This window comes from Phascolarctos cinereus, unplaced genomic scaffold (assembly GCF_003287225.1).
Source record: "Phascolarctos cinereus isolate Bilbo 61053 unplaced genomic scaffold, phaCin_HiC Scaffold_2;HRSCAF=192, whole genome shotgun sequence".
NCBI classification, from domain to species: Eukaryota; Metazoa; Chordata; class Mammalia; order Diprotodontia; family Phascolarctidae; genus Phascolarctos; species Phascolarctos cinereus.
In genome coordinates, this window is record NW_027555625.1 from 272,693,352 (window position 1) to 272,715,524 (window position 22,173).

Genomic DNA, 22,173 nt, shown 5'->3' on the forward strand with positions numbered 1-22,173 from the left:
GGAGGGGGTTACAGGCTATAGGAGATCATGGGAAGGAGGGATTGCTGTGAGCTGAGGGGGTAGGGTGGGACAAAGATGGCTGCTTAGAGGAGTTTGGGTTAGGCCTTGAAAGATGGGCAAGATTTGGAAAGGCAGAGAGGAAGGGGAAAGGCAGACAGAGCAGAGGATTTGGGTGGAGGGAGCTGTGAATTTCGCCTGCTCATAGCAACCCTGAATCATCATCTTATGGAGGGGCGGGAAGGAAGCTGAGCCCAGGGTGATTGCTGTTGTCTCCACCCCATAGCTGGATGAAGCCCATAATCAGGCTCGGAAGCTGCAGAGGTCCCTAGATGAGCAGATAGAGCACAGTGAGAATCTGCAAGTACAGCTGGAGCATCTGCAGTCGAGGTATGTATGTGTTGGAAAAGGGGCCCAGAGGTCTTGGTGGGTGGGGCGGGGAGAGCCTGATGGGTCACTTAGAAAGCCACTTCTCCCATTAACAAAATGATCACACCCAAATTTCCTATGGTGCCTCAGTGGTTCAGGGAGAACTCATTGGACTCAGGCCATGGGATCCTGGGAAAATCTCCCAGGCGAGCCACAGGGGTCAGCTTTGGGGGTAGGCCCCACAGTGGGTTTCCCATGCTCAGCTTGGCCAGGCAATCCTTACCTGAATGGGCCTGCCACAGTGGGCATAACCTGGAATGAGGCATTTGGGAGAAGACTCAGCTCCTTCATATCCAGGCAGGATCCTGTTGTTGACTAGACAGGAAAGAAAAGGGGCCAGAGAGGAGTGACCTGAGAAAGGAAGAGGATGGGGATGGGGGAGAGACTTGGGAGTGGGGAGGACCAGGAAGAAGCCTGCACAGCTGGACAAGTGAGGATTGAAATCGAGGGAAGGTGGGGGGGGACCCAGGAGAAATGAGAAGAACAGGAAGGAGAGATATCAAAGGCGGGAAATGGGGGTGGAAGGGTTGAGGAAGAGTGGAGTCTGGAAGGTAATTGGCACGTCAGATAAAAGCTCCTTGGGAAACGAATCTCTATAGCTTCCCAACTTTGGCCCTGCCCCTCAACAGAGTGGGCCCCAACCGACAATAGAGATTCCTACATATCTGGTCTGGGCTCAGCCCCTAGCCCCTGAGGGGGGCCCAGATATCCAAATACGGTGGGAAAGTATGGTAAGCCTGGGTTAGAGAGAGTCTGGGAATCCTCATAAGTACACTCCTACTGTCCCCTCACCACTCTGCCACTCCAAAGGGGATGGGACCCCAAAACGATTGGTCCACGACCCTCTGTCATTGACAAATAGCCAAGACCATCAGCTGCATAAAGACTCTTCATACTGGTCTGATCCACTTACCCTCATCTCCCTTCCTGGGCCCAGCATCAGGGAAGGGTCAGCCCAGAGTTGATGAGGAGGGAATGTTCAGTAAGTGCCTTTAAAGAGATTACCTTATCAGCCAGTGTGTGATGGCTGGTCCCTGGGGAGCTCTTTGGGGCCTGCACTTCCATTCCCCCTCTCACCATCTATCAAATTCTTCAGCTTTCACTCACTCTCACACACTCCAGCTTCTCCCTCCCCTTCCCTCTTTCTTAGATTTCCATTCCTTTTGGCTTTCTCTGGATTCTCTCCCCCTTCTTTTCTCTCTTCCCCCACCGCTCCAAGCTTACATTTTCATTCTCTACTTCCTCTTTCTTAATGTCCAGCTTATTCCTCTATCTGTGACCTTGGGCAGGTCTCAGAATCTTTGTCTGTCAAATAAGAGCCATGGACTAGGTGAGGTCCCTTCTAGCTCTGACATGGAGTGTTCTGTATTCTAACGTCTTATAATTAATGCATGTTTTCTACTTTATTAACTTTCTCTTTCTTTCCTCAACTGCCATCCTCATTCCTGTGCCTCGACAAGATAAGCGTCCACATATAGGGGACAGCTAGGTGGTACAATGGATAGAGCACTGGCCCCGGAGTGAGGAGGAGCAGAGTTTAAGTCTAGCCTCAGACACTTATTAGCTGTGTGATTGTGGCCAAGTCACTTAACTCTGCCTCTCAAAAAATTTAAAAAAAAAAAGAATCTATATATAAAGGGCAAGGCTTTGTGGGTAGAAGCTCCAGGAGAGGCTAACCAGAGACTTCTCTTCTTGTCCCTAGATCTCTCCATAAGCCCTGCTAGGCCCATCCCATCCTTTCTTTTTTTTTTTTCCCCCTTGGTGAGGCAGTTGGGGTTAAGTGACTTGCCCAGGGTCACACAGCTAGTAAGTGTTATGTATCTGAGGCCAGATTTGAACTCAGGTCCTCCTGACTCCAGGGCCAGTGCTCTGTCCACTGTGCTACCTAGCTGCCCCCCATCCTTTCTTAAGGAGTAGAATTGAATCCTCCTTTATTTAGATGCTGAGCCCTCCACTGGCCTTTCTTGACTTTTATTTCCTAAATGGAGCCTCTCAGGAAAGAGTGCTTTGTGTTCCTTATAAGGGAGAAGTTAGAGAACATTGTGGGCCCAAATTGTCCTTTTTCACCAGTAAATGGAGCCCTGAGTCCCTGTCCTGCCAAGATACTTGTGTGGGTAACAGCAGTGACGTACCTGAAGCCAAGACTCCCCCAGAGGCCAGAGGGACCTTTGATTTCTATAAGCAGGATTGACCAGTTTAAAAATCTGTAACCTTACCTAGGCAGCTAGGCGGTACAGTGGATAGAGCTCCAGGCCTGGAATCAGGAAGATGTGAGTTCAAATCTAGCCTCAGACACTTATAAGCTGTGTGAACCTTGGGTAAGACAGTTGACCTCTATTTGCCTCAGTTCCCTCATCTGTAAAATGGGGATAATTAAAAGCATCTAATCTCCCAGGGTTGTTGTAAGGATCTAAAGAAATAATAATTGCAAAGTGCTTACTTAGCACAGTGCCTGGCACGTAGCGAGCACCATGTAAATGTTCGCTATTGCTACTATCTACCTCTCCCAGCTCCCTTTTATTTGCCATTCTTCCAAATGGCACTTCTGTGTCTCATTGCCTAGATCTGTACCCACCCAGCAATCATTTGAAAAGGATCCTCTAAACTAAGATGGTAATAACTAATAAACCACCCCATCTTCGGAGTGGTAGCATTGGAATAGAGGAGGCATTAAACCAAAGGAATGTACGCATTCACAGAGTCATTCTCAGTTGGGCCCCTGACCTGGTCTCTGGGCACCACCATCTTCAGATCTGTGTATCTCCTTTTTACATACAAGTTATAGCCCTGCCAAGGAGACTCTATCACGGGGCCTGCTACACACATGACCCTGGATTCTTGGGAAGAGCCCTCGCTCCTGCATCCCAATAGAAAAGAGATCTCATGTACCAGGAGATTATTAGGGCCAAAAATCCTCTGAGGGAGGACACTTCAGGATTGCACAAACAGAAAAGGAGTTCTACGCTTTTTAAGATCCTCCCATTTTCTAGCTCTTAAAAAGTTAAGATTTTAAAAAAAAATTATTTGGTATTCAAGTGCCTTTCCGGCAATAAATCCCCTTGAAATGGACCGTGGCCCAGTGAGGGCTGAGCTCTGAAGTGCTTTCATCTAGGGAGGGGCTACCAAGTGGTTTTCCTTTTTTTTTTTTTCAACTTTTTGTTTTTTAATGTTCTGAGGACAGCGCCACTAAATCATACAGGAGTAATGGAGGCTTGGTCCCCTCCCTTCCCCCCTCCCTTAATAATTCATGCCTTCCAGTAAAGACGAAGCCATTGAGGCCACTTTACCGGGAGAGTTATGGGTGCAGGAGGGGAGAGGGGGTGGGAGAGGAAGGGGGGGCCTTCTCCATCAGCAGTCGCGTGGCTTTGAGTTGAAGTTTGGCTCGTAAATTTTGGGCCGATGGAATTTTAATGTGAGGAAGAGCAAGGGCCTGGGAGGAGGCTGAGAGCTTTTCCATTGACAACAGGAAAGTGAAGCGCTGACACAGAGCCCCTGACACCCTTCTTCACTGCCCCTTCTCATCTCTGTGTCCTTGAAATCTCCAGAGGTCACCTACCTCTGGGGAGTCCCAAAAAAACCCATATCTGCCCATTTTGGGGCTCCAAGTCTTTATGGAAGATCATAGCTATACTGAGGGCAGAAGTTTATCTAGTCTAGAATGTGTCTAGGAAACACACTGGGGATGAAGATAAGTAACAATACCAACTAGTATCTGGTTGACATGCCCAGGATACTGGCATAGACCCCCAAATATTGTGGGAGTGTTTAGAGAAGGGAGAAGGGTTGGTGTCAGTGAAATGGGGTGGGGTGGGGAGGACCCTCGAGGATAGTCAGACTGTGGATAAGCAGAGAGGATGGGCCAACAGTGCCCCAGGTGGGAGAATGTTCTGAACAGAGTGGAAGAGTTGGGCATATGCAGGGTGTATTCAGCAAATAATGAGACTGGCCTGGATGGAATGGAGGGGTCCACTGGATAGGTAATATGCTATTGTACAAAGAGACTCTCCCCACCGTCGTACTGGAGTTAGAAGATCTAGATTTAGGTCTTGGCTTTTTTTTTCCCTTCCAGACTTGGGTGACCTTGAACTTAATCCTTCAGGACCTAAGTGGTTTGGATTAAGTGGTCTCCAGGATTCTTTTGAATCAAATGACTCATACATTAAGAAATTAAATGTTGGGGAATCATAGAAGATAAGGTTCAGTGGACTGTTCAGGGCCTTGGACACCAAATAGATGAGTCTAGATCTGATTCTGAGGGCAATGGGGAGTTCCTGGAGGCCCACTCTTGGGGAAATGGCTTATTTGCTGAGCGATTTCCTCCTTCCTAACTCATCCTGATTGGAGGAAGGAAAGACACTCTGGTCCAAACCCAGGCACTTGGATTACTGGAGAAAGTACTGCCTCTTCAGCCCATACAAGCTCTGAGGTAGCATAACCAGGCATGGGGCCTTGAGGCCACACATGACCTTTATGTCCTTGGGTACGGCCTTTTGACTGAGTCCAAGTTTTACAGACCAAATCCTTTTATTAAGGGGATTTGTTCTGTGAAGTTTGGATTCAGTCAAAGGACCACACTTAAGGAATTACAGGGCCATATGTGGCCTCAGGGCCAAAGGGTCCCCCCTCAAACCTATATCAAGCTGGGTTGAGCTAAGGGCTCATGTTAGGGTATTCCTTCTAATTTCCTCAGATGTAAAATTGGGATAATAATACCTCCCAGGGTTTTCATGTTGCGGATAAAATGAAATAATTTTTGTAAAGCACTTTGCAAACCTTAAAGTGCTACATAAATGCTAGTTGTTAACTCCTAACAGCTAAGACAGGCTCTGAGAGCCAGATCCATTTCCACAGCGAGTTGAAGGGAAGAATGGGGTCGGCAGGGGGAGTGTAATGGAAAGTACTGTGGATTCAAGGGCACAAGTCTCGGGCTTGCACAACTTGGCTACGCTACCTTGGGCAAGCCAAATGATGGGCTGGGCCAGATGATATTGAGGAATCTGAGCTCTGGCTCCAGTGCCTTGCAGCCATTACCAGAGAGAGAGAGAGAGAGAGAGGCCCAGAAGAAGCTGTCCCTGTACAGTGTATGAGTGTTTGTGTATGTACATCCAGGAGAGAGACAGAAAGAGAGACAGAGACAAAGAAAGAGAGGCCCAAGAGATGCTGCTCCTCTTCAGTGTGTGTGTGTGTGTGTGTGTGTGTGTGTGTGTGTGTCTGTGTACATACACAGAGGGAGAGAGATTGAGAGGAAGACTTCCAGAATGAAAACCCTGAATAGTATATTTCCATCTTTCCCCCATCAAACCACTTGCTCTCTGTAACTCAGCACAGAGGCCAGCGCCACCCCCACCTTGCCATTCCCCACTCCTAGACATAAGAAAGGATGAGCTCTACTGTTCAAGGGGAATTTCTCGTCTTCCCAGGCCCACAGCCTTGCCCTCCGGAAGACAGCCTTACTCTTTGTTTGTCTACCTCCTCTCACTTCCCTCCTGCCGCTCCCTAAATAACATCTCCAGCCTGTAATGTGCTGCTGCTAAGTGCTATGGATTAGAAAAGCTATAAAGCAATTTCATTCTTTTCTATCAAGTCCATTCCACACGCCTGCTCAGAGCCGGTGAGGACAAGGGGCCACAGGGGTGGGGGTGAGCCAGGTGGGAGCAGCTGCCTCTTCCTCAGTGTTGCCTTTGCTCCAGCAGGAATAGAATAGTAGCTCACATTTCTATTGTGCTTTTAAGGTTTCCAAAGCACTTTACATATATTATCTCGTCTGATCCTGACAACAGCCCTGTGAATCACATGCTAGCATCACCTTCAGTTTACAGCTAGGAAACTGAGGCTAAGCAAGACCAAGTAACTTGCCAGGGATCACAATCAGTAAGGATCTGAGGCAGGATTTGAACCCAGATCTCCCTACCTCACAAGTCCAGCACTTGGTGCATTATACTATCACTGATCTTAAACACTCCCAGGCAGGGACCTCTTTGTCTGTTAAAGGAAGCATTATTACCCCAGTCACCCAAGTCCAAATCTCTGCCTATTGGACTGGGAGCTCCATGACGACACTGCCTATATTTTACATAATCTTGGCTTCTCCCCTGGTGCCTAGGACAGGGCTCTGCGCACAGTAGGTACTTTAAAACGTTTGTTGTTGAAGACAACATAAGAACAAGCTCTATGGCTTCTCTGGACTGAAATAATAAAAGTTGAAACTCATTTTGCTGGATTTTTAAGACCCCTTATGGATTTGGAACCATTATGTGACAGAGAAAATATTTAGAAGGACATAATAATCATGGCTTAAGTTTGGAAGGTTCCTCTGAACCTAGGGAAATAAATAGGAAGGAAGTTAACAAGCATTTATTACTTTGCCAGGCACAGTGCTAAGTGCTTTACAGATGTTTTCATTTAATCCTCACGACAACCCTAAAAGGTAGATGCCATTATTATCCCTATCTTGTGGTTGAAGAGGTTAAGTGACTTGCCTATGGTCACATAGCTTGTGAGCATCTGAGGTTAGATCTGAACTCATGTCGTGCTAGACCTGGAGTCGGGAAGATTCATCTTCCTGAGGTCAAAGTCACGTCACCCTGTTTGCCTCAGTTTCCTTATCTGTAAAAGGAGCTGGAGAGGGAAATGACAAACCACCTCAGTATCTTTGTCAAGAAAATCCCAAATGGGGTCACGGAGAGTCGGACAGGACTGAAACAACTGCACAACAGTAACAATGAAGACCTTTGCCCAGCCTTCCCCAGCTCTCTGTAAACGGAGCCCAATACCACTTGTCCACCTTCATTCCCTCTGCTCCCTAACCTAGGCAAGATTCCTCACTGACTGGGGAACACGTTAATTTATTGCCACCTCTTTGCCTTGACTCAGACTTGGCTCCCATGGGGCTTCTCACCTGGAATGCCCTCTCCTTCACTCTCCGGATTCAAACCCTACTGGTCTTTGTAGACCCAACTCCCCCATGAGGGATTTTGTGGCCTCTCGCTGTGTATTTCTATGTCTGCTACACACCTCACTGTTATGTTTATTACTCACAGTTGTTCTATATGTATTAGTTTTATCTCAAGGAAATTTGAAGCTCTCAAGGGCAGGGACCATGAACGTCTTTATATGCCTTCGTAGAGCCTGGCTCAGTGCTGGACACGTGCTGATCCCATCCTTCAAGGACTGGTGGATTTCCTCAGAATTTTGTATTCCTTCTACAGACACAACTTGCAACCCCTTTACAATTTTGTGGGTACTCAGTACCTAGCACAATACACATAGTATGCTCTGTATACTTGTTGAAATAATAATGGATGATTAAATTAAGGGGGAAAAAAAACAGCTTAGTGGGTACTCTTTAAAAGTTGCCGTGGCTGGTGTGGTGATACGCACCTGTCATTCAGCTACCAGGGAGGCTGAGGATGGAGGATCCTGAGCTTGGGAACTCCTGACTACAGTGGACTTAGCTCAGTTAGATACTTGCACTAATTCACCAACATGGTGAACCCCTCCTCCCACCTGGGATCATGGGGGCTACCAGATGGCCTAAGGAGAAGTGAGCTATCCCAGGTCTGAGATGGAGCAGGTGAAAGATCTTGTGTCAATCAGTAGTGGGATTGGACCCAGGGATAGACCCTGCACTTCTATCAAGACAAGGAGGTCCTTGGGGCAGCTAGGTGGCACAGTGGATGGAGCACCGGCCCTGAAGTCAGGAGGACCTGAGTTCAAATCCAGCTTCAGACCAAACACTTGACACTTACTAGCTGTGTGACCCTGGGCAGGTCGCTTAACCCCAATTGCCTAAAACTAAAAAACAAACAAACAAACACAAGGAGGGCCAGTCTTAAAAAGAAAAGAAAAATTCAGTGGCCAAAAAATTCATTACTCTGCAGCCACCTGGCAATGAGCCCGTCAGCCTTCTCCAGCAGTTTGTCTCCACTGTCATTCCCCACCCCTTAATTTTCAGTCTTTCTCTGTGTTCTTTCCCTAGTGCCTGCAGTCACATCCTTAAAAATTCTTTCCTAGGCCCTACCATCCCCTCAAATTGTTTTCCTGTATCTCTCCTTCCATTCTCAGCCAACTCTTTGAAAAAGCTTCCTACTGTTGTTGCCTTTACTTCCTCTCCTTTCACCATCTTCCAGATCCTGACTTCTGATGTCTTTCACTTAACTGAAGCTGCCTTTTCTGAAATCATCAGTGAGCTCTTCGTTGCCAAATTGGGTGGATGGCCTTTCCCCTAACCTTTCCCCTAACCTCGTCCTTCTTGGTGGCCTCTTGGCATCATTTGACACTACTGACCATGCACTTCTACTACATACTGTCTCCTTTCTGGGTTTTTATAACAGCATCCTTCCTGGTCTCTCTGTTCCTTCTGTCTCCTTTGCCGGGTCATCATCAACCTCATCCCTGCAATTGTTGGTGTCCCCTCCCAGCCTCTGTCTCAGGCCCTCTTGTCTTCTGACACACTCTCTCCTGATGACCTCATACGCTCACATGGGTTGACTTATCATCTCTGTGCCACTGACTCCCAGAACTGGCCTTCCAGCCCTAGTTTCTCCTAAACTCCATCACCAACTGCCTGCTGGAATTTTGAATCAGATGTTCTGTAGACCTCTCAAACTCAACATGTCCAAAACTAAATTCATTATCTCTCTTCTAAAACTCATCTCTCTACTGAACATCGCTCTCTTTCTGTGGATGGCACTCCATCCTTCGTGTCACTTAGGTTCACAACCTTGCTGTCATCCATACTCCTCCTCCCATTTATCCAGTCAGTTACCAAATGTTACTTTTTCTACCTCCACAATGTCTCTTCCATACCTCCCCTTTTCTCCACTCCCTCATCATCTGTCTTCTGGGCTATTGAAACACCCTCCTAATAGGTTTCCCTTCCTCAAGTCTTTTACCCTCTCCAATCCATCTGACACACAGCTGCTAAACTAATTTTCCTAAAGCACAAATCTGACCGTATTACTCCCCTTCTCAATAGACTTCAGTGGCTCCCTCGTATTATAGGATCAAATGTAAACTCCTCTCGATATATATATTTCTTTCTTTCTTTTCATTTTTTTTAGGCAATTGGGGTTAAGTGACTTGCCCAGGGTCACACAACTAATAAGTGTCAAGTGCTTGGTCTGAGGCCAGATTTGAACTCAGGTCCTCCTGACTTCAAGGCCGGTGCTCTATCCACTGTGCCATCTAGCTGCCCCAATATATACATTTCTTAACAACCTGGCCCCAACCTACCTGTCCAGCCTTATTACACATCACTTCCCTCCATGTAACATTGCAATCCAGTCAAATTGGCCTTGCTGTTCTGCAAACATGATTCTCAGGTTCCTGTGTGCTTTTTTTGTTGGCTGTTCTCCTAAAATGTACATCCTCACCTCTGTCTCTTATAATCTCTGCTTTTTCACAGTTCAGTTCAAGCTCCATCTTGAGACCTTTCCTGATTCTCCCAGCTGCTAGTGCTTTCTCCCCAAATTAATTACCTTGTACCTATTTTTTTATGTACCTCTATCTATACATACTGGGCAGCCAGGTAGCTCAGTGAATAGACTAGCACCAGATCTGAAATCAGGAAGACCTAAGTTCAAATTCAGTCTCAGACACTAGCTATATGACCCTAGGCAAGTCACTTAACCCTATTTGCCTCAATTTCCTCATCTGTAAAATGAGCTAGATAAGGAAATGGCAAACCACTCCAGGATCTTTGCCAAGAAAACCCCAAATGGGGTCACTGAGAGTCAGACACAACTGAAAAATGACTGAATGACAACAACATACATATTGTCTTCCCCCAATAGAATGTAAGCTCTCGGAGGACAGGGACTGTTTTTGCCGACCAGCCCAGTGCCTGGCATACAGTGGGCACCTAATAATTGCTGACTGACTGATCGAGGCGGTGCTCAGAAATGGGACAGACAGTCCATTACAAAGCCTATACTTCAGGTCTTTCCAATTCAGGAGGGCCTGCTGGGGCCTGTGCTCTTCTGGCATAACTTGAAGAAACTGGGATCACTTCTGCTCCTTTATGAGGCATCCACTTTTGTGGATGCTGGGCACACATTTGATGCTTTTGATTTGTTAATTATGTAAGATCTATGACCCCTCTCCCATATTTTAAGCTACATTTATAAGGCATTATTAACTTCATTCCTGTCCCTGGGCTTCATAATACCCCAGATAGTTGGGTAATAATTCTAATCCTTTATATTTAATAATAACCTCTAGCATTTATATAACACTCTTAAGGTTGGAAAAGTACTTTACATGTGGTATCTCATTTAATCCTCACAATAGTCCTGTTATTATACCCATTTTATGGGTGAAGAAACAGGCTGGCAGAGATTAAATGATTAATCAGGGGTAACACAGGTACTGTCTGAGGCCAGAGTTGATCTCAGGTGTTTCTGACTTCAAAGTCCAGTACTTTATCCACTAGGGAAGGGGAAGGAAAGGGGATAAGCATTTATTAAGCACCTACTGTTTGCCAAGTGGGAGGCAACTAGGTGGCTCGGTGGATAGAGTGCTGGGCCTGGAGTCAGGAAGACCTGAGTTCAAATCTGGTCTCAGACACTTACTAGCTGTGTGACCCTGGGCAAGTCACTTAACCCTGTTTGCCTCAATCCACTGGAGAAGTAAATGGCAAACCACTGGGGTATCTTTGCCAAGAAAACCCCAGGGACAGTATGGTCCAAGGGGTAACGAAAGAGTCAGACACGACTGAACAATAACAGTTTGCCAGGCACTGTGCTAAGCTTTTACACTGTGCTAAGCTTTACAAATACTGTGTCATTGGGTCCTCCTAGCGACCTGGTGAGGTAGGTGCTATTATTGTACCCATTTTATAGTTGAAGTAACTGAGGCAGACAGAAGTTAAGTAACTTTCCCGGGGTTACACAGCTAGGAAGTGTATGAGGTAGGACTTGAACTCAGGTCTTCCTGACTCCTGGCCCAGTGTTCTTTCTACCTTGCCCATCTAGTTGCTCTAACTATGTAATTCCTAGCTACCTCAGTATGTTTATTGAGCACTTTATACTTCTAAAAATGCTTTTATTTCTTAGATCTTCTGACTAGCTTAGGGAATATAGGGCAATAAATTACTATTCCCATTTAACAGATAAGGAAACTGAGGCACAGTGAAGGAAAGAGACTAGCATAAGGTTACATGATTATTATTTGAGAGCCAGGAGTAGTACTCATTCTTTTCAGTCTGCTGCTTCTTGAACCATTATACCACACTGCTAGAGAGTCTATTGAGAAGAGGTTGATGATCAAGCTTGGAGCTGGGTTGAGAACCCAACTGTCCCCTCCCCCTCATTTTTACAGATAAGGAAATTGAGGTTTAGGAAGGCTTACAAGATTTGCCCAAAGTCACTTGGGTAGCAAGTGTCAGAAGCAGGATTTGAACCCAGGTCCCTCTGACTCCTAAGCTGTTGTTCTTTCCATCATACCATATACCTAATAGGGATTTCCGTTGCAGTTATCTTGATACACCAGTTTTTTTCTTGCCTTGGGTGGGACCGCAGCATTTGAAATTTCCTCCCCGAATTCTGTATTAAGTCTCTGACCATCTCATTCCTCCCTTCCACTCTCACCCGGTCCCTGTAGGCTCCGCCGGCAGCAGAACACCCCACTCTTTGGAAAGATCCGGAGTTCTCGGTTTGGGACTGAAGAACCTGGGGATGGTACAAGTGACGTGGATGAGGATGAGGACCTACAGATCCAAGTCCCTTAGTGCAAGGGAAGGACGAGGGAAGGGCCAGCTTGCCTCAGGGAATGTTACTTGGGCCAACTCTGGGAACTGCAGCTGTTCCTTTTTAGTGTCGATAGCCCTGGGCCTGGGCTGTGAGTGCTGGGACAAAGCAGGAAGCTGCTTGGAACTTTGCCCTTACCAGGCTGAGGGTAGGGCGCACCCTACTGAGGACAGGCAAAGGTGATCCAGTAGACCCACATGGCCAGGTTTCGTCCCCCTTGTCTCCCAGCCGATTCCTCCTGCTCCCCTTCCTGTCTCTCCTTTCTCCCCTAGCCTCCACCATACCCTCAACCTTCTACAAATTCACAAGGACATAGTAAGCATAAGAAAATGACTTTATCGGGCCATTATGGGAGCTGAGATCAACCAGGTCCTGCCTATCCAATTCCCTAAAAAGGTGGGAGAAGTGTTCTATTATACATATATATTTTATATATATATATATATATATATATATATACACACATATACATGCATATATGTGTGTGTGTGTGTACTTGTACCTGTTTTATTTTTATAAACATGAACTAAGGGAGAGGCTGGCTGCTGTTAAAAGGATTTGGGGATTTAACTCAGACTCCCTTTCCCCAGTTTGGGTACCCTTTTGGACTTTTGCATTAAAAGAAGAAAGCCAGGAAGACCACCCCCAGCCCAGCTCCAGGGACCTGATGGGACAGAGGAGTGGGTCAACTAGCACATTTTTACAAATCCAAATGTTTTTTAATAAACTGAGTTAAGATTGAGTCTGACTGTGTGGAAAAGCAGAGACTGGTGGATGCAAAAAGAAGGTCCTTGACCTTGAGAATAGCTCTCTGAGATCCGGAGGGACCGTATCAGGCACCACTGCCTCTTCCTTCTCCACTCCAGGTCATAGGGGGCCGGTACCCGGAGGGTGTGGGACCCCTTATGCTCTGGGAGAGTAACGGAGGCATGAGGGAAGGAGCCCTGGACTGGGAGTTAGGCGGCCGAAGCCTAATTCTGGTTCAGTTGCTGTAACCTTGGGCCAGCCGCTTCCCCTCTGGGCAATGAAGGGATTGGTCCAGGCAGTTTTCTAAGGTCCCTTCTAAGGATGACAGTGTATGATTCTGTAGGTCTCTGACCACGGTGGTGAGGAGGAGGGCAAACTGACCGAACCATCTCCTGTAGGCAGGTTATTATTCTAACAGCCCCACCCCATTCTCCCTCCACCTCTTCCCCGACAGGCTGTTAATAAAACATGGGCCCTGACAATTTCCATGTCACCAAGCCACACTCTAATACCATTCTTGGAGACGGGCCTAAAATGATGATAAAAAATTTAAAAACGATGGTGCAAGCCGGTTTTATGGGCAATGTGGGGCTTGTTGCCACGGCAACCAGAGGCAACAGCTCTCTATGTAGATGCTTGTTTTCCTTTAGAGGAGGTGCTAGAGAGAGTGTTGGGTGATGGGGAGACACGGAGACATTGATCCTGCCCCCATGTCCCCTCCACTTCCCAAAGCTCAGCTAGAAGGATGGGTCAGGGGCCCTCTCTAGGAGAGGGACTGTTTCCTGCTGTGGGCAGATTAAAAAAATAAAGGAACTTGACCATAAGGAGAAACTAAAAAGCCTTGCCCTTTGGCCCTATGTCCTGTGCATAGGGTGACAACAACTTTCAAAGCCAAATTTCCAACCAATCTTCCTTTCCCTACCACGCTCGGGGTCCCCCTCTACCATCCCCCATCCTATTCAGCTGCTGGGACATTCTCAGACACACAACAGACCTAGTCAGGCTGGGCTGGTATTTCCCCGCTAGACTCCCTGGCACCTCGAGCAAGATAGTGTCTGTGCAGAGCAGTAATTACAGAGGCTGTATCTTCCTTTGCCTGGCTGCCCCTGTCCACTCCTTCCATGTGGCAAGATTTCTAGGAACCTTCCATCTCCACTAGGAAATTGGGAGAGAGAAGGGAGAAATGCGGGGGAGGGGTTCTGAGAAGGGTGAGATCCTGGAGATGGGACTTTTGGTGCTGTTCAGAAAAAGCTTGGAGTTGGTATGTCCTGCTGTAGTCCTTGGTTTTATTCAGCTTTACCAACTCCAGGAGGTAAAGTGGAATAACCAAAGATCTAGAAGTCAGGTGACCTGTGTTCCAGTCCTGGCTTTGTAAAATGAAGGAATTAGACTAAATGATCCCTAAGGACCCTTCCATCTTCCACATGTGCCTTGACACTGGGTGAGGGGGTTTCCTGACTGGGCCCCAGCTTCTCCCTTTTGTTTTTGCTTACCTGGCCTGACCATAGAAAGGAAGCAGGTCTCTACAGCACCCAGGCAGGGTTTCCCAGCCCCCCCTCCATATCCCACCACTCCCAACAATCACCATCAACTGACATTCCTCTGTAGTAGATTCTTTCTTTTGGGTTTCTTTGGCTTCAAGTATTTCCTATAAAAATGAAAATGTTCCTGCAAGAAGTAATCCTAACCCTAAATGCCAGTGCACTTGCTACCTCAATGGGACAGCTAGGTGAGGACAAGACTTCCCCCACTGGAACCCAGGGAAGATTCCTTGGGGGTTGAAAGAGGTGGGTTGGATTCAAGGATGGCAGGGAGGGGAATAGATGAAAAGGATGACAAGATGGAAGGGATCTAGTCCAAGCCTTGTACAGACAGGGAAACTGCCTAAGGGAAATGACTTACCTAAAGAAAGTTTCAGAGCCAGTGGTCCAGCTCTGTGTAACAGCCAGCTCTCCAGACCTCATGACAAATAAGCCAGCCACTGCAATAGCATCACTTTTGACTAATTTCACAATTTTGCCCTTGGCCCAGCCCTAGGATTTCCTATCTCCTATCGAGAAAACCTCTTACTGCCCACCGACACCACCCCCTCCATTTTCCTCCCTCCACCCCAACTGCCTGCCCTACATACACGTGCCATTCCTGTCTCCATGTGTAGAAGAGTTGGGAATGGCCCCATTACTACAGGGGAGGGAGACTGAAATGATCATGATTCAGAGAGCTCTTCAAGGTAGCAGCAGCAGCAAGGAAGGGTAGCAATCACCTCTTGATAACAGAGCTCTTCTTTTGCCAGAGAAGGGAGGGAGAGGGAAAGAGGAAAGGAGGAGTGTTAAAATCAGAGAATGGACCAACTTTTTCCAGTTGGGACAGAGAGAGAAGCCCGTGCCAGGTCCTCACCTGATGCCTTTTGGCTTTCTCTATACCGGGGCAGCCCTCAGCCAAATGAGGGCATCTTCAGAGTTTGTCCACCATCTTTCCATTTCCCCTGTTTGTTTCTCTTCTAGCACCCTGACTGGTCTCCTTCAATGGAGTCCCTGGACTGATCTCTTTTCTCCCACTCCCATTAAGATGGGGATACACAAAAAAAAGATGGGGATATACAGTGAACGCTCCTAAGGACCTGATAGAGCATAGATACACAGGGATCTGGAACTAGAAAAGACCATAGAGATCACCTCCATCCCCCTACATTTTGTGGATGGATAAACTGAGACCCAGAGAGGGGGAGTGACAGAAGTTAAAACTGGAAGGCACATCTTGTCCAACCCCCACTGGCTTCTGGGTAGGGAGAGAAAAGAAGGGCTCTGTCTACCCTCCCTCTGCTGCCTCTACCCCCAGACTAGACTCACAGCTTTCTGAGAGGCTTCAAGGAATACTTCACTGAGTTATCCTTCTAGAAGACTTTGCCACTTAAAGTCAGTCAGTTAACTGGCTACTATGTGCCAGGCACTGTGTTGAGCACAAAGAAAGTCAACAATACCTGTTGTTAAGGAGCCAGAGAGCCCACAATTCCTTCAATCTTGAGATTTGAAGGCAGAGCATTGTCAGGGCTAGAGATGAGAGGAATGAAGGGATCAATGACCCCATTTGTTTTGAACAAATTAGGGCAGCCAGGTGGCAAAGAAGATATAGTTTAGGGCTTGGAGTCAGGAGGACCCAAGTTCAAATCCTCCATCAGATCCTAGGTGTGTGACCCTGGGCAAGTAAGTCACTTAACTTCTGTCTGCCTCAGTTTTATAAACTATAAAGTGGGGATAATGATAGCACCCACCTCCCAGGGTTGTTGTGAGGGTCAAATGACAATATTTGTAAAGCACCTAGCTGTGCCTGACACATAGTAGGTACTCTATAGAGGCTAGCCATTATTATGATCATTATTATTATTATCAATTTTAAGGAGAGACTTTCCTCTCATTGGACCACTTCCCCTGTAGTCCTGCCCTCCTTCCCATTATGTCTGTTTCTCTGCTTGCCTCCCAATCCAGTCTTCTGGAAATTTGATGGGCTGAGGCTAGATTTCATTCAAGGCACTTAACTGCTGATCTGCAAAATCAGGTGGCTGGACTTGAGAATGAAAGGCCCTTCCAGGTATACCCCAGTTACTCTGTGCTTCCTCCTTTCCCTCCAAACTTGAAGCTCTTGGCCTGTTGAGCCCAAGATCTCATAGGTAAAGTAAGAAATACAGGGCCCCAGGCAAAAGTGCCTGAGTTAGGGAGCTTAGGAGCTGACTTGCCCAGAGGTCCTTGTTACAAGGGATCTAATTAAAGTGTTCTCCCTATAGCAAAATACTGCCTCTGATCCAAGACCAGCATTAACCCAGGAGACTGTATCTTTTTTTGTGATAACCTGTGCTGTCTAGCCTTAGTCTCATCCCCCACTCCAGTCTCCCTTAGGGGTTCTGAAACTTGTCCTAGTCTATCCTTGATGAATAGGTGAATTAACTACCCATCTGGCTTAGAGGCCTTATAACTATGTGGAGGAGAAAAGATCACGTGTTTGAAGAAGTGGTAAGCACATGGGGGAGGGAGGCCAACAGGGCCCAGAGAGCCAGCTGCTGTTCCCAAGCCAGGCTGGCTCCTTGCTGGCTGTTAATTGCAAGGTTGTGAGATGCCAGCTGCTTCCCCTCCCCCAGCTCTGCCCATCACCCTTCAAGTCTGGGGGCTTGGTGCACTGAAGGGCTGGTGGTGGGGAGAGGAGGAAATCCCTTAAAGGTTTTTCCTCCTTCAAGGCTAGCACCCCCCGAGGAAAAAGGACATTAGATGCCAAGACAACATGTCTATGAGCTCCTCCTACCACCCTGGGGTGTGTGTGCAGTTGGGGGGGGTGGAGAGAAGAAGGGAAAGTTGCTGAGTTGAACCAAACCTACTTGTTCTGCTGGTTCCCCCTTCCTCCCACCCCCCAGCTATCCCCTGGGGCTGATCATGGGTCTCCTTCCAGAACAGCCTTTCCCACTACTCTGCCCAGCCCTGAACTGTCCTACAGGGGAAGTGGCTGCCGTCCCTCTTTGGGCCCCCAAATCAATACCTCAGGGCAGGGCACTCCAACCTTTCCACCCTCTGATTGAGAGGCTTATCTGAGACAGAGCAATACTGTATACCAAGTCTCTAGCTAGCTTAGCTTATAGGCAAGAGAGAAGGAGTGAAAAGGGAAAAGTAAAGGAATCAGAAAGGAAATGTGTGAAATATGAGTGGGAGAAAGAAAGAGATGTGCACATAGCAAGCATTCTCACTAGCACCTCTGCACTGATACCAGACTCTTCCCAAGAGAGAAAGATGTTGAGCTGGGAGCTTTCTGACTGCCTCCCAGCAAAACACCTTCATGAATCATTCTTCCTGCCTGAAAAGCAGCTACCACTGAGATGGCCCTGAGGAGGAAGGGGCTGAGGGTGGGGAAAAGATAGTTAAAGATATCTAGGTTTGTAGATCATCTTGGCCTCAACAGACAAGAGTTTATGAATTTTTTTAATCTTATGAATTTTAATATGAGTCAGATTTTTATGACCACCACTCTGACCTCACCCCCAAAGTAGGCAAACTAAGGTCCAAGGTTATACTCAGAGTCAGTCAGGTCAAATCCTGGGAGTGAAGGTCCCATCCAGGGCCCTGCTCTTGGGTTTTCCCCATGGCTCTGAGTTTGTTGGAGGCAGTGGAGGGGTAGTAGTGATAAGGGGGCAGAAACTTGAAGAAACTTCTACCCAAAAATTCATGGGAACATCTCAGTTGCTTCAGGCTCTTCTTCCTCAAGTCCCTAGAAGATAAAAACTGAGGCAGTAACAAAAACAGATCCCTAAGCTTCCTGGCCCCAGAGTATTGGAGGTTCCTTCTCTAGACAGCAGCTGATATGTTCAGAATGTTTCTCCCAATGGAGAAGGTGGAGCTACCATCTGTGAAACACATCTAAGGGTTGGGCTATTCTTGATTCATCTATCAGGAAAACACTGGCAATTGCTTAGAACAAACCTCATGACTTCCTCTTTTCCTGTGTGTGACACTACGGCACTCAAAGAAAGAGCTAAATTTAATTTGCAGGCAGACCATGCTTGTGAGTTTGGTCAGTAGCACTCTTGCCCTTAATCACAGAGTCCTCTGCCTGGGTCAAAGTACATCCCTGTATCTCCTAAGCCATACTGTCTTCTCAATAAGAAGAGGCTATCTTACTTTAAATGACCCCTGCAAAAGAAATTCTATACCATCCCCTGTGCTGCTCACTAATTTCACTGTCACAACTCCCTGGCAGTCAAGAAGGCCTTTCTGATAGTTATTGCAGAAAGGAGGGTGAATCCTCAGGGTCTTTCAACATTTTCTTATCACTTATGGGGTCTCAAGCTTCATTCTAGACTCATTTTTTCTTTGCTCCTCAATGAAAAGAGAAAGCAGGGAGGTCACTGAATTTCCCATAAGGATTGGACACAGTTGACCAATCCATGAATTGACAAGCTTTTATTAAGTGCCTCTTCTGTGTCACATAGCTGCCTGTTAGGTTCTTGGAATAAAAATACAAAACTAAGAAAGTTCCTGCTTACATTCCACTGGGAGGAAAGGGCACACTACACGCTATCGTTTGTAAACACTATGACACATATATAACACTTGATTGCACATAGTAGGAGCTCAGTAGTTGTTAATTAAGAGATTCTGAAGCTTGCTTTCAAGTAACATTGGGTTTTTTATTCTTTAGGTTAAATCATCCCAATTTCTTTCACCTTTCCTCCAGGGTCCTTTTTTCCAACCTCTGATCAATTCCATCCTTCTCTGGACTGTTTCCAGCTTCCCCACATTTCCCTGGTAAGTACAGAAATAGGCAAAGACAAGTGGAAATGATTTGCCCAAGGACACACTGAACCCAACAAGAAGGTTCCAGTCCTGGGCCTGGGTCACCACACCTCGAGGCAGTAGAGAAGAGAGCTGAACTCTCTTGGCCGAGAAAACCATTTGACTCTTGCCCCAGACTCTGCCAAGAGCTATCCTGGGGAATGTCTTTGACCGTTATATAGTGTATGGGTAGAAGAAGCACCATAAACCAGGGAAATAAAATGGGGAAAGTTTTTCTAGAGGAGCTGAAAGATGCAGTGTTATTAAAAATTGATATTTCAGTGAGATAATCCCTCTCTCTCAGGCTTTTAATTGATTGCCTAAAAAGCCTTCCTCCGTTGTGTGTGTTTTTTTATTTGCAGTGAACATTAATTTTTTTATGGATGATCAAATCCGGATGGAGGAGAGGAACTGGCCACACAATGAATTTGATGACCATGAAGCAAGGGAGCCAGTTGCAGATATCAGAGTGAGGGGAGGTGGTTATATGCATAGGGAATAGGTGATGTTTTCACTGAACTTAAACCTTGCACCAACTTTCAGGACAAAAGGATGGGGTGGGGCTCTCCCATTTGGTGAAGAGAAGGATTTCCTGGCACCTACCCAAGATCATCTCCCAGCCAGAAGCTTGGACAGGTCAGCACAGATACAGTCTGTGGAAACCATTTCCCTAAGCTTAATGGGAAGGACAATAGGAAGGTATTGGATAGGGGTGGGGAACCTGTGACCTCGAGGTCACACGTGGCCCTTTAGGTCCTCAAGTGCGGCCCTTTGACAGAATCTAAACTTCTAAATTTGGCCACATGTGGCCAACAGGCTCCTCAACCCTAGGCTAAGGCATGGTTATAACTCTTTGGTTCTAGTAAAACAGCATGTTATCTTGGGGAAAGGATTTGAATGGAAGTTGTAAGACTCATTGTAGGCATAGCTTGACCTTGAGCAAGTCACTGCTCCTTTCTGAGCCTGTTAACCTCCTCTGTAAAAAAAATCTAGACCTTGGACTAGATGATCTCTGAAGTCCTTTCCGGTTCTCACAGTCGATGACCATTTGTACAATCTCTGACCGATCTGGAATAAATAAGTCAGCTTCCTACACATTCCAAATTGCAAATGATACAAAATAGGGTCCAGAGGGTTAGAAATCCTCACCCAATATAACCTACTAATGGAAGCTTCTGGGTTCCCAGGCTGCAACTGAACAATTCCGACACTACTAGGGATAGCTAAAAAGGCGTTAGGCAGAAGTCTGGGGCATGGCCCCACTTCCTGAGGGGACACCTCCCAAGGAAGTCCTGCTTTACCAGGAAGTGGGGGGTGGGAGGGAGGAAAGCAGGCATGAGGGCAGACACCATCCTGGGAATGAATGCCTGTCAGAGGATCTATTGGAGGAGGAGCAGCCAGTATCTGTTTCTTTTCCCTCTGCCGCCTCATCCATCTCTATTAGCATGACAGGCTGCCTAAACAGAGGCCCCAGGAGTGTCCGAGCCAGCAGCAGTGCAATGGGTCCAGTGGGAGAGGTTAAGCTGACCCCGTGCCCCCTCCCTAACCCCTCACTCACCATCCATCCATCTTTCCTTCCTGATCTCCCTTTCCCTCTTGCTTTCCTTCTTTCTGCTGCCACTACTTGGCACATTCTTGAAAAGGAATTAAGCCCCTTTGTACAGTGGGACAGCTTTCCTTGGAGAGACGGAGCAAATTCATAAGGATAAGTACCTTAACTCACTTTTCAGCCTCTGCTCCAGACTTCCAGTCCCTCTCTCACCTCCCCAACTCCCCAGCCCTCCTGATAATGTTGGCTTACTCTAGGGTAAACAGTAGCTCCCCCCACCCCTTGTTTTGGCTGTCCTGGCAATGACCTGCCTCATCGAGAGCAGAGGAATCAGGGAGCATATGGGGAGTGATTTGGCCAGATGCCAGTCAGATCTATCACACTCCCTGTTAGAAGCTGAGACCTGGAATGCAGTCACTGGAGAGGTGGCAGGGCATATACAGAGGCATGCATAGGATTAGAATTGGGATTGCAGGTATGCCTCCTCCCCCAATAGGAGTCATGAGGAGCCCAGAAATTTGACAGATTAGTGCCAGCAGCTATGACCCAAGTGATTAGTCTGGAGAGGGTAGCTAGAAGATCCTGGCAGAGCTGGTATAGCTGAGATGAGAATGTCAGAGGAAGATGGCACAGGCCAAGCACAAGATTCCTGGAGCTCATGAGGGAGGAGGAGGAGGGGAAAGGGAAGTAGGAGGGAAGTTGGCCTCCAGGATAGTGGCATTGCCTGGGATGAAAGAGGGCGCAACTGTCAGAAGAAGGAGATTACCGAACAGGATCAAGGAGACTACTGTAATTAAGAGAATTCTGGCATTAACATTGGCATCAGCAGGGAGGTGCCATGGGAAAACAATGGACCAGAGGCCTTTATCTAATGTCAGAGACAGCGTTTCAGTCCTAGCAAATTATTGGTGCATACTAAAATACTGATTTGCATACATACAATTTGCAGTGCCTAGCATGGTTCTGGGCATACACAGTAAGGCAATAAATATCTGTTGAAAGAATGAGTCAAAAAAGGATGGAAAGAACATTCATTTAATATATGAACATACAGTCTATACTACTTCCTGCTCCCTAGACAAGTAACAAATATTTACTTGGTGATTACTTTGCACCTAGCGCTGTAAAAGATCCCTCAAGAGGCTATAAGAAAGTGTAAGATGGGTACCTGTCCTCAGAGAGCTTACTTACAGGCTAGCCGAAGAAATAAGAAAAGTGCACACACAAAAAAGTTAATAAGGCGTCTTTTGATACCAGGAATCTCAAGATAAGTGCCAAATGAGTAGGATAAGTGGGAGTGCCATTGGAATTCAGAGGCAGAAGAGATTACTATGGACTAAGGGTACTAGGGAAGACTTCACAGGGGAAATAGGCCTTGAAGGATGGCTAGCAT

The 22,173-nt window shown here is 46.9% G+C and overlaps 1 protein-coding gene across 3 annotated transcripts in view; it reads left to right on the top strand.

Annotated features, from left to right (window-relative positions):
• CCDC102A (coiled-coil domain containing 102A) overlaps nt 1-21,895 on the top strand; it is a 56,503-nt gene extending 34,608 nt beyond the window's left edge. Inside the window, exons 8-11 of one of the 3 annotated variants that reach the window (XR_002320533.2) lie at nt 284-387; nt 12,028-12,569; nt 19,134-19,204; nt 19,594-21,895. Coding sequence is in view for 1 of the 3 variants with exons in the window: in XM_020965697.2 (XP_020821356.1) it covers nt 284-387; nt 12,028-12,154 (231 nt within the window). In the remaining 2 variants the exon portion in view is untranslated. Of the gene's footprint in view, nt 1-283; nt 388-12,027; nt 12,916-19,133; nt 19,522-19,593 lie in introns of those variants that run through there. The other 2 variants (XR_013484742.1, XM_020965697.2) reach the window with 2 other exon arrangements.
• Nucleotides 21,896-22,173: the final 278 nt, after the last annotated feature.